Here is a 12,435-nt window from a genome sequence, read left to right as displayed (position 1 = left end):
TCTCTCCCCCGCCCACTTCTCTCCTGTCCTGAGAGAGAGAGAGAGAGAGAGCAGAGCAAGTGTCATACAAGTTCCTCTCCTTTACTTACTCACACAGCTTCCACCCCTCCCTGGAGCCTCCCCCACAGCTGAAACCCAGGCCTAGGGATCTCACCTTCTAACTGACCCAAGGTATTTTCCCCACAAACACTGTTCCTCTCTCAAATGAATTTTGGAGCCATCCGTTAAGAAAATAAAAGTATTTCCTACTTGATTGTAAAGGGCCCAGGATATACACCCGGTAAAGAAACTTCCACCCCCTCCTTTGTTGCTCTCCCCTTGTGTAAGACACTGTTGGTCAACAATAATTACATCGTGATCAGAGCGTCTCCAGGCCTCTCCACATTCCTGTGCTGGTTGAGAGGGCGCCCTCAAAAACACTTCCTGTTGCTGGCATTTTCCCTGTAGCCACAGACTTGCAAAGATCAGTGCCAAAATACTGTCCCGCCCCCCCCCCCCCCCCCCCCGCTTCCAACTTACTGGCTGTGTAGCTGTGTGGTCTTGTGCAAATCACCTAACCTCTCTGGGCCCAGTTCCTCCAACCATAAAATGGGCTGAGAGACTAGCTGATGGACCTCTTGGGAGGACTGCATACATTCATTCCTGCAAAGCACTCAGGAATGTGAGCTGCTCCTTTTTCTTTTTTAAAGTCCTCTCCTCAAATAGTATGACTTTGTCAATGTAAAAGACAAGTGAGTTTAACTTTTGCACTTTAACAAAGCCAACCTTGAGCTAGAGACTAAAGTGGCAGGGTTGGGGTTCGATTTTGCTTCAAGGACCATCCCCTGCCGGTGGCCAAGGCCAAGAAGCTGACCAGGCACTAACTGGGCTAGAGCCTACAGATTTGGCGGGGGGGGGGGGGGGGGGGGGGGGGGGGGGGGGGGGCAGGAACATGAGGAAAATCCATCCAAGGCAGAGTAGGCCCCAAGAATCAGTGGGAGAGATTCCAAGTGCCCTGGGTCTAGTTCATTTCTGGGCCAGAGGATTCATATCCTAGGCCGGAGGGTCCCAGAGCTGGCTAGTGTCATGATGACCTAGATCCCACTAGACCTGTCCTAGATCTCATGGGAATCTCAGAGAGACTCCTCAAATTTCTCTAGTTTCACAAGAGGATGGGAAGAACTGAGCCCACATGGCCGCTCCCAGGGTGGATAAAGTCACCCCTCTAGTGTCTGCAACTCCAAGAATAAACAGACCCCCTGAATTAAATGGCCCAGATGGTCCATACAGTTCAGGCTGTCATTCTCATGGCCACATCTGATCACCGAATCCCATCTTCCCCCCAGACCTACCCATACCCTGGAGCCTCGGCACCTCACAAGAACAGACTGGTTGAACTGCCTTGTTCCAGCCTCTGAAAAAACAGGGTTAAGAATGGAGTGGGAGAGCCAAGCATGGGCAGAGTGAAACCAATCCCTCCCAAGGTGGGCCTAGGTGAGAGGGAGGAAGAAGGAAGCGGGGGAGTTTGGAGGGGACGACCAGGCCAGTTCCACAGGGCACATCTTAAAGGGAGAAACCAGGTGGGTCTTTCTCTCTGCAGAAGGCAGAGGTGTCTGGGTTGGACCACGGGGCTGAGCAGTGACAGGGAGGGGGACAGAAGATTACAGCTCACCTAAAGGGCACATATCTACACAAAGTCACTGCGAGTTTAGTCCCTCCTCCCATGAACACATTATCTGTTTGGCTTTATAAATTCTCCCGGTGCAGGTGAGTCTCTCTTGTGTGGCTTCAGGGTCCTGCTCATTCATGCTGCCATGGCTATGTTGGGGTCGAGCTGACAAGGAAGAGAGGTGGTGTGTTTTGACTCTCAATCCCTGGGGGCGACCCCGAAAAAAACAGCTTTCTTCTTGGTTCCTGCACCACCCATCAGCCTGGTCCTCTTTGCAGAAGTGTGTACTTAAATGAGGAAGCCAGGCAGCCAGTGTAGCTGAGGGCTCAGGCCAATCCGGGACAGTGAACCCATGAGACGGAAGAACAATCACAAAGAAACAGAAAGGGCCCTGGGGACTTTACTCAGAAGCAAATGACCTGGTGACTGTCTTGTTTCTGGTGGGATCTGCCCCCTGCCAGAGTTTTATCTTCTGGAGGGACACCTAGGGCTGCAGAGCCTCCCTGTCTCCCCCTCGGCCCTGGAGTTTGAGGCTGGACCTCGAAGGCTGGGCCCCCCCTGGGGCTCATACTAGCTCCAGGCCCACCAGGGCAGGTGCGCAAAGCTGGACTCTTCTCCCAGAGGCCTTTGGCTTGGTGAAAGGGTTGAGCCTAGCTTCTCCTGAGGTTTTGTTTGGATTTTTTGTTTGTTAATTGTGGTAAGAACACCTAACATGAGAGTTTTAACAAAGTTTTAAGTATGCAACATATTATTATCATACAAGGTTGTGCAGAAGACCTCTGGAGCTGATTTGTTTGCTTAACTGAAACTTTATGCCATTGATTCCTCAGCCTCTGGCAACCACCATTCCACTCTTGGATTCTATGAACTTGACTATTTTAGATACTTCATGTAAGTGAATCACGCAGTATTTGTCTATGACTTGCTTATTTCACTTAGCATAATGTCCTCCAGGTTCGTCCATGTTGTCACCAGTTGTAGGATTTCCTACTTTTAAAAGGCTGAATAGTATTCAACTGTATGTATATATATCATTGTTTGTCCATTCACTTATCAAAGGGCATTTGGGGTATTTCCACATCTTGGCTATTGTGACTAATACTATACTGCAGTGACCATAGGAGCACTGACATGTTGTCAAGATCCTGAGAACAAATAAGTGGGGACTGCATCAAACTATAAAGCTTCTTCATGGCGAAGGAAACAACAGAGTGAAAGAGCAACTTCCAAAATAGGAGAAACTATTGCACACCTTGCATCCGATAAGGGGTTAATCTCCAAAATATAGAAGGAACTCCTACAACTTAATCCTAAGGACAAAAACCACAAACACGCACAAGCCCGATTGGAAAATGGGCTAAAGACGTGAAGAGCTATTTCTCCAAAGACCTACAGGTGGCCCACACGCCTGAAAAGATGCTCAACGTCACCTGTCATCAGAGAAATGCCAAGCCAGAACCACACTGTCACTGACACCTGTCCGGATGGCTGTCCTATGAGTCAAAAAGAAAGAGATAGCAAAGATAACAAGTGTGGGTGTGGGTGCGAGAAATCGGGAGCCCCGGGTGTACCGATGGTGGGAATGCAACACGGGGCAGCGTCGGTGGAAAACAGTACAGGACGTTCCTCAAGAAATCCCAACTAGGGGTCCCATCCAGCGACCCCCCTGCTGGGTCGACGTCTAAGGAGCCCTTAGCACTGCTCTCCGAGCCTCTGCCTGTCAGCTCCCCGCAGCAGCGCCTGGCTCCCTGTTCAACGACGGCGGCACCCACCCCAGGCCCCATCCTGGGCTCTGCGCCCTCCCCGCGCCCCCGCCCCGCCCCCCGCGCGGACCTGCCCCCCACGGATAATGGAATTGGGCTCCCTGCGGGGGAGGGACGGGGCGGGGGTGGCCGGGCCAAACCGGCTGGGGGCCCGCGGGCCGTGGTCAGGCGGCCGCGCTAGCCGGAGCAGCGTGACGCGGCGACCGAGGGTGGCGACGCGGGGGCCCGGGCGGGGCGGGGGCGTGGCCCGAGGCGTGGCGGGGGCGTGGCGGGGGCGTGGCGAGGCCCTTTAAGGCCGGAGGAGGGGCCGGGCCGGGGGCCACCCGCGCGCTGCGCCGGCCGCCGCCACGCGCGCCCCGAGCCCCGGGTCGCCCCGTCCCCGCGCGCACCGGGGCGCACGGCGCACACTCGCGCTCCGGGACCGAGTCCCGGCCCGTCACCCCGCATGGGCCCCGAGGCCGCCGGCCCGGGGAGGGGCGCCGCGCCTCGCCTGCAGGTGAGGACCTGGATCGAGCCCGTGGTGGCCGCCACGCAGGTGGCCTCCTCCCTGTACGAGGCGGGGCTGCTCCTCGTGGTGAAGGCGTCCTTCGGGGCCGGGGCCGGGGCCGGGGCCGGCGCGGCCTCCAACCACAGCGCCGGCCCGCCGCGGGGCGCCCCGGAGGACCAGCAGCAGCGGGCCATCTCCAACTTCTACATCGTCTACAACCTGGTGGTGGGCCTGACGCCGCTGCTGTCGGCCTACGCGCTGGGCTGGCTCAGCGACCGGCGCCACCGCAAGGTCGCCATCTGCGTGGCCCTGCTGGGCTTCCTGCTGTCGCGCGTCGGGCTGCTGCTCAAGGTGCTGCTGGACTGGCCCGTGGAGGTGCTGTACGGGGCGGCGGCGCTGAACGGGCTGTGCGGCGGCTTCTCGGCCTTCTGGGCCGGCGTCATGGCCCTGGGCTCCCTGGGCTCGTCCGAGGGCCGCCGCTCCGTGCGCCTGGTCCTCATCGACCTGATCCTGGGCCTGGCGGGCTTCTGCGGGAGCATGGCCTCGGGGCACCTCTTCAAGCAGGTGGCTGGGCACTCGGGCCAGGGCCTGGTGCTCACGGCCTGCAGCGTCAGCTGTGCCACTTTCGCGCTCCTCTACAGCCTCTTGGTCCTGAAGGTCCCCGAGGCGGCGGCCGGCTCCGGCCAGGCACTCTCCGCGGGCGACTCGGTGGCCGGCACGGTTGGCACCTATCGTACCCTGGATCCTGACCACTCAGACAAGCAGAGCGTGCAGGGGCTGCACCCCCCATCTCCCGGGAAAGCCAAGCCCCGGAGAACGATCATCGCCCTGCTCTTTCTGGGTGCCATCGTATATGACCTGGCAGTAGTGGGCACAGTGGACGTGATGCCCCTTTTCGTGCTAAGGGAGCCTCTCAGTTGGAACCAAGTGCAGGTGGGCTATGGCATGGCTGCAGGGTACACCATCTTCATCACCAGCTTCCTGGGCGTCCTGGTCTTCTCCCGCTGCTTCCAGGACACCACCATGATCATGATCGGTATGGTCTCTTTTGGGTCAGGAGCCCTCCTCTTGGCTTTTGTGAAAGAGACATACATGTTCTACATTGGTGAGTCTGGCATCCTTGGGGAGGCAGGATGAGGACACTGCTGGCCCCTAGAGTCATGGGGCTGACATCAGGCATGGTGTGCTCTAGGTGTCCCAGCTCAGCACCAGGGATTGTACCTACTGCCTAGGAAGTACAAGAGAGACGGGATTATGTGCGGCTGAGCTCATCTGGGTTGCACTGTCTATTGTGTAACCTGTGTTGCCCCTGAAATGTTCTTGGAGTGGTGCCCATGGCTCTAGGAGGTCTGGGGAGGGTTGGTCAGTGGTGCCTGCAGTCAGTAGGGAAGGTTTCAGGTTGGCCTTGGGAGAAGAGGTTGGATTTCTTCTCTCCAATTTTAAAGGGATAAAGCATTAAGGTAATCAAGCTGAAAAGGTCCCTTAATTAAAATCATTTCGGGCCATGCATGCGCTATCTAAAAATGCATACAAACCCTCCTTAAATGCCTTCCACAACCAATGTAATACATTCTCCCAAGGACGTAGAATGGAGTTTCCATCTGAGGACACAGGTCGGACAACCACGAGCAGAGAGCTCTAGACCAAGGCTCCAACAGAACTCCTACAATGATAGAAAAGTTCTAAATCTGTGCAGTCCAACACAGTAGCCACTAACCAGGTGTGGCTGTTGAGCACTTGAAAAGTGGCCAGTACACCCAAAGGACAGAATTTCTTTATTTGATTTGATTGTAATTAAATAGTCACATGTGGCTAATGGCTAACATATCATAAAAAAATATATATCACTGGACAGATGCCAGAGGCTGTCCCTTGGCTGAAGTCACACATCTCAGAAAACACCTGACAGAGTGGCAACTTAGGTTTGGCCAATTCCCAGTTAGGCCACGTGCAAAGGCCAAGGTACCCCTCTCCCCATCCTACCACCTCTGTCGCTACTCTCTCTCTCTCTCTCTCCACACACACACACACACACACACACACACGCTTAAACACACCCTACATTGGGATTATGAATAAGGCTTGAGGGAAGGGAGGGTGTGTGTGGCACACATTCCTGGATGCAGTTTGCCAAGGCTCTTGGCACTGCCTCCCGGAGGGGTTCATGGATGGTGACAGAAGACACCTCTGTCCCAGCAACAAGGAGAAGAGGCTTGAGTCACTTCAGTGACATCAGCTCCACTTCCCTAAATGCCACTTACCTCTGCCAGGGAAGATGCCCTTCAGTTTCCATCACCATGCCAGCTGTGCCCCGCCACCGTGCAGATGGGTCTGTGGCATCTGTGGCACCATCAGAGCTCAGGGACTCAGGCTGCCCCAGGGAGGGCGTTAGGCTGCCCGCAGAGCAACCGCTTTCAGAGCAAGACCATGAGGATTGTGGGGAGAGGGAGGTTCCTGGCGAGGCTTTTGCTTTTTGTCTGCTTTACTCCTTGGCCAGGGCTGGGCACACTGAGGGGTGTCCTTTTGTGATTTCCTTCCAGCTCGAGCCGTCATGCTGTTCGCTCTCATCCCTATCACAACCATCCGGTCAGCAATGTCCAAACTCATAAAGGGCTCCTCTTATGGTAAGTAAAAGAAATCTCTCTGAAGTTCTCTGCCCGGCCCGTTTTAGAGCTGCTTGGCTTGTGGCCTAGGGTTCGGACTTGCAGAAGGCACAGGAGAGAGTTCCAGAAGCAGCTTTGAATATACTGGGAATGCTCTGGTGTCCATCTAGGGCAGAGGGGGTGAAAACAGGAAGGTGGGAAAGACTCAGAAAGTCAGTCCCTGAAAAGCCACAGTCAGGGGAGGATGGTATGCTCCACAGGCCACAGGAAGACCCAGCTGGATAGAGGCAGGAGTCCCCAGTGGAGTGAGCCAAGACCGGGTGGCAGAGAGTGCTGGGAAGGACGCAGAGCCTCCTGAGAGCTCCCTGGAGATTCAGCTAGTGGAAGGGACAGCAGCACATCTTGGTAACCCCTGTCCCTTCTACAGGAAAGGTGTTCGTCATCCTGCAGCTGTCCCTGACTCTGACGGGGGTGGTGACATCCACGGTGTACAACAAGATCTATCAGGTCACCATGGAAAAGTTCATCGGCACCTGTTTTGCTCTCTCCTCCTTCCTCTCCTTCCTGGCAATCATCCCGATTGGGTAAGACAGGAGCAGGGTCTGTGGTTGGGGCTGGGGCCCGGGCCATACGTCAGGGCCTGTTGGACCACCTCCAGCCTGTGAGCATAAAGAATTATTGACTTGCAGCATTTATGCAGTGCCTTCTGAGCAGGCTCTCCCACAAAGAAAAAGTCCTCCTGTTCCCCCCCCACCAAGCTAATAATCTAGCAATACCGGAAACCCCCAAAGTCATAAATAATGAACAGAGGGCCACCACCAGCTGGCATACTTCCTGGCAATTTTGCAATACAATTTGTTTCTAAGAGCGTCATACACTTCCTTATAATCGGAGGCTGGGATGAGAAGCCCTCTGGAGCCACTTCCACCTCTTTTGTTTCGGCCCTTTTAGATGAGAACCATCCTGCCTCGCTTCTGAGTACTCTCGCCAGGGCTCCAAGGCCTTGACACCTGGCAGCCTCTGCTCGGTGCCCCCCACTCTCACACGCCGTGGGTACCGTGTGAGCTCCCCGGAGGACTTGTTAAGAGGCTGTAGGGCACCCGAAGGAGGTGGGCCGCTCTGGACGTCTCACCCCAGTGCACGGCGTAACATGCGCTTGGATTTGGTCATACGTGTCACGCACAGAGTCTAACTTAGGTCCTTCCGGGTCTTGGTGATCTTCACAGATGCAGGGACAGAATCTTGAATCAATCAAGTAAGGACTTGAGTGCTTATGTGAATGAGGCCCTGCAGCAGTTGATAATTATTTCTGTCTTGTAGCCATTTAGTGGTAAAGAGACACGTGCAAATAAAGCCTCGTTCACTGTATGCTGCAGTCACCTAGAAAGATTTAAGAATCACCAAGGTCTGGATCCCACCCCCAGAGAGTCTGGCTCAATTGACCTGGAGTGCAGCCTGCGCACAGGACTTTAAAGAGCACTCCAGATGATTCGAATATACAACCAAGACTGAGAACTCTGGGATACCGGGAGTGTTTCCATTACCTTTCCCTTCCGGGAAATCACTACATGAACAAGATCCGGAAAAATTCTTACAGCTAGAAGAGGCCAAAGCTGTACCGTCAATCAAGTGAGAGCAACAGGGAAAACCAGTAGAGCTTTCCAACCGCAGAAAAAAAAGCTACATTCCAACAGCATACTAGCCCAGGAAGGCACATCAGGGCAGGGAATGGAAGGGGCAGTGGAGGGCAGGAGGCTGGGAGGAGAGGCCCCTGGGCCAGAGCTGCCAACAGCCTGTTGGCAAGAAGGGACTGTGCCCCCAGCCCTTCCTGGTGCAGAAAGGAGGCCAATTTCATGTTACTGTGAGGACCTGCCCTCTCCTGCTTGCCCTTCTTACCTGCAACTGGGAGAAGCCGAAGGAATAACTGGCCCTGCCCATCTGCAACCTACCTGCCACTCTATTCTCCTCCTCCCTCCCCACCTCTTTAAAAATAATAACAACAAACATGTAAAAAGCCCTTATCACGTGCCAGCTACTACTTAAAATATAGTGTATATATAAATGAATTTAATCTTTCCCAAAAGTCCTCTGACATAATTCCTATTATAATTTTGCAAATAAGGAAACGGAGACTCTACGGTATTATGTAACTTGCCAAAGTTTCCCCAGCCAGTAAGTGGCCGAGACGAGATGTGAATGCAGGCAGTGTCCGACCCACTCCCGTGCTTCTTAGAAGGGCCACCGGGCGTCTGGGTGCCACTTGTCCCATCCCTAGAGAGCTCACTGCACAAGCTCCCAGCTCTCTCCTGAATGCTTACCGAGCTGACACGTGGCCTATCACCTTCTCTCCCCTCAACCTCACATCCCCTTCTACGAAGGCTGGTGTGCACCTGCTGCCTGCGTCCTCACCTTCCACTCACTCCGCTCCCCACCCCTGTCGGAGGTCCCCCCTCGACCTCCAGAGCTCTTCTCACTGAGGCCACTAACCACTCTTCAGGGCTGAATCCAGTGGACTCCCTGCAGTCCTCATCCCACAGGATTTCTTGTCCCCCATGCCAGTGGTCACTCTTCGCCGTCACTATGCTTTCTCAGCACCTCATCGCTTCTTCTCTACAAACCTCCAAATGGAAGATTTGTCTGGGGCTCTGCTCGGGGTTCTTACTTCGCATTCTCTAAGCAACCTAATATACTTTCAAAACTTCAAATTGCCATCTAGGTCTCCAAAATTGGGTGCCCTCCTACGCCTTCCCCCTCTCCAGTCTGTGCCACCTCACTAGATGGCACCACCACTCACTCAGGAGAGAAATCTGAGTCACCAATGTTCTCCTTCTTCTCCATCTCCCCTTATCTCCAGTCCCTCAGGCCTCATTGATTCTATCTGCTAAACCGCCCTTGATTTCATACTTTAAAAAAATTTTTTTTTAAAGATTTTTTTATTCATGAGAGACACCGAGAGAGAGGCAGAGACACAGGCAGAAGGAGAAGCAGGCTCCCCCCAGGGGCAGCCTGATGTGGGACTCGATCCCAGGACCCCAGGATCATGACCTGAGCCAAAGGCAAATGCTCAACCACTGAGCCATCCAGGCGTCCCACATATCTTTCTTTTAATTGCTACTGCTACCACCCCGAGGCCAGAGCACTTGAACGACTGGATTAGCCTCTGAACCATTCCCCTCCTGTCCACCCTTGCTCCCCTCCCATCCTCCTCCCTCCACCAGGTGCCCAGAGCAATCTCCCTCAAGTGCTTAAACAGATCATGTCCTCTCCTGCTCAAAGCTCTGTACTGAGCTTTCATAGCTCTTAGGATACAACCCGAATGTCTTCCCATGGATCACACGGGCCTGGGTAGTCTGGGCTTCCCAACCTCCCTAGTGCTCATCTCTGCTGTAACCACCCTCCCCGACTCTGTCAACCTCAGGAGTCGCCCTCGTGCTCTTCCCCTTTCCGCACCCATGCCTCCTTCTTAACCAACTAGTTATGGTCTTTTTTTTTTTTTTTTTTTTAAAGATTTTATTTATTCACAAGAGACACAGAGAGGCAGAGACACAGGCAGAGGGAGAAGCAGGCTCCCCATTGGGGAGCCTGATTCAGGACCTGATCCCAGGACCCTGGGATCATGGCCTGAGCCAAAGGCAGACGCTCAACCACTGAGGCACCCAGGTGCCCCCTAGTTATGGTCTTAAACATGATTTTCTCAAAAAGGATTTTCCTTCTCTCATGTGCTCCCAGAGTTTCCTATACTTTCCTTCACAACATGACAGTTGATAGTTAGGGATTATTTTTCCATGTGCCTGCCCACCAGACTGTAGGCTCCCCGAGGGCAGGAACCATGGCTTCTTGGCTCAGCACGTATCCTCTGTGTCCAGCAGAGAGCCTGGCATGTAAGAAGTACTCAAAAAGTATTTAATGAACGACCTGTTAGAAAGGCGTGGCACCTACCCACCAGCACTGCTGACCCTCCACAGCCCAGAGCTGCCTGTTGGCTCACCCCGAAGGCCGGGCTGCCCATCACCACCTCGCCTGGCTTTCCTGCCAGCTTTGTAATACAATGAGTTTTCTTTCAAGTACAGTAAATGCTTCTCCCCGTAGAGCCCTGGGGCTAATGGGAGATGGGAAGTCAGGGTTTTTGTAAATTCTCACAAAGCTTTCCCTTAGGTTTGGATTTAAGCTTGGACCCCATCCTCTAGCTCCAAAAATTGGCCATCAGCCAGGAAGAGCTGCACAAGAGCTTAGAAACTGAGGTTCCCAGAGCTCAAGCATGAGAAAACCAAGGACCCTGGAGGTAGAAGCACATGACAGAGGGCACACAGATCCAAGACTTCAGCTCGGAGCTCCTAATTTCTATGCATCCCCTTATCTACAAATATTTGAAACCAATGTGAGGAGGATGTATGGAAGAGATAAAGGAGAAGATGAAGCAGCTAATTCTGCTTGGGATTAGCCAGTCTTGATCTTGAAATGCACATGGGAGGTCATCATCAGGCTGAAGTGAGATGGAGAGCGATTCCGGGGAAAAGGAAAATGTAGACACAAAGGGCTTGAGATGTTATAGGACTGGCCTGGGCTGCAGTGGGAGAAGTTCCCTCGGGCCATCTCTCCACTCAGAACAGAGTTCTGGGCCTAACGGACAGAGCCTCTCAGTCTGCAGGTGGTCCAGAGGGGGCTGCTGGTGAGAAGGGAAAGGCACCCCCTTGCCCCATACCAACTGCCGTCTCGTAATCCTGTATTGTAAATTCTTACAGCATCGTGGCCTACAAACAAGCCTCGTGGTTGCAATATGGAGACGTCAGGGAGACGTGAAGGTTCTGGCCTACAGGAGCTGCGAACACCAGCAACGGTGGAGCCCCTTTGAAGGCAAAGGAAGGGACTGGGTGCTGGCGACCGGAGCCACCCACGGCCCCCCGAAGCCCCAAGTTCCAGCCAGAGTTGGCCTCGGAATGACCTGCTCTGGCTCAGGGCTCCCTGGTGGGTGGGGAACAGCACTTTCTTGGTGATAGAAGAATTTTCTCAGCTTTTGGATGTCCCTGCTAGACAGAGGTTGGGTTCTGGGGACAGTAAAGTATGGCCTTTCAGGGGTTATACACCGGCTGCATACACAGTCATGCCAGACACACAAAGGGCTTCAGACGGCAGCCCCCTTTCTTGCGGGAGTTGTCCCCAGGGCTCCAAGACACGACTAGTCATCTGGGTGCTGCGCTGGGAGCCCACAATGAAAACTCAAACCAAAGCACACATTTTCAACAGCCTAAGGGGAACCCAGAGGGGGTGTTTTATAAGAACTCCCAATGTTTTGGAAGATTTTGGGGCTCGGGCTCTTGGATTCAGGGTACTTTTATTGCTCTTGCTACTGTTGCTTATAAGAGGCAAATATCAAAAGACTTTCTTCAGTGGAATAGAATATTGAGTATTTTCAGCCAATGATACTTTCAAAGTGGGTGGTGTGAAAGGAGAGAGGAGATATGCCAAGAGCCATTTTATTTGGAGGTCCCTATTTTTATAGCCTATTTTACTTACATCTAGAAAAGCAGACTCACTTCCAAATAAAATCGACATTTATTGTATGTGTGTGAATCATTCTTCACCTGTCAGACTCCCTCTGTCACTACGGGCAGGGCATGGCATTCTTATGTTGGGGTAAAACTTAAAGCTACACATTTTTTAAAAAAGATTTTACTCATTTATTCATGAGATACACACACACACACACACACACACAGAGAGAGAGAGAGAGAGAGAGAGAGAGGCACAGACACAGGCAGAGGGAGAAGCAGGCTCCATGCAGGGAGCCCGATGTGGGACTCGATCCCGGGTCTCCAGGATCAGGCCCTGGGCTGAAGGCGGCGCTAAATCACTGAGCCACCAGGCTGCCCTACAGAATGTATTTAGAGCTCCAAGGATTCGGGCTCAGAGAGTCTGCATCTCCCATCCCTTGAT

General features: G+C 53.6%; 1 protein-coding gene across 1 annotated transcript; it reads left to right on the top strand.

Annotated features, from left to right (window-relative positions):
- Positions 1-3,841: 3,841 nt before the first annotated feature.
- On the top strand, positions 3,842-12,062 carry SLC46A2 (solute carrier family 46 member 2). Its single transcript, XM_072842371.1, has 4 exons — positions 3,842-5,003; positions 6,439-6,522; positions 6,929-7,085; positions 11,244-12,062. The coding sequence occupies exons 1-4, from the start codon at positions 3,857-3,859 to the stop codon at positions 11,299-11,301; spliced, it is 1,446 nt and encodes a 481-aa protein (XP_072698472.1). The 5' UTR covers positions 3,842-3,856; the 3' UTR covers positions 11,302-12,062.
- Positions 12,063-12,435: the final 373 nt, after the last annotated feature.

The sequence above is a fragment of the Canis lupus genome, chromosome 10, assembly GCF_048164855.1.
Source record: "Canis lupus baileyi chromosome 10, mCanLup2.hap1, whole genome shotgun sequence".
Lineage (NCBI taxonomy): Eukaryota > Metazoa > Chordata > Mammalia > Carnivora > Canidae > Canis > Canis lupus.
Note: the sequence above shows the minus strand (reverse complement) of the source record. Positions and strands in the feature narration are given on the sequence as shown.

Excerpts from the sequence above, each read along its gene's own strand:
- SLC46A2 (XM_072842371.1), top strand. The coding sequence starts at position 3,857 with ATGGGCCCCGAGGCCGCCGGCCCGGGGAGGGGCGCCGCGCCTCGCCTG. Across the intron at positions 6,523-6,928 it reads CATAAAGGGCTCCTCTTATG|GAAAGGTGTTCGTCATCCTG; the intron begins GTAAGTAAAAGA and ends TCCCTTCTACAG. Across the intron at positions 7,086-11,243 it reads CTGGCAATCATCCCGATTGG|CATCGTGGCCTACAAACAAG; the intron begins GTAAGACAGGAG and ends AAATTCTTACAG.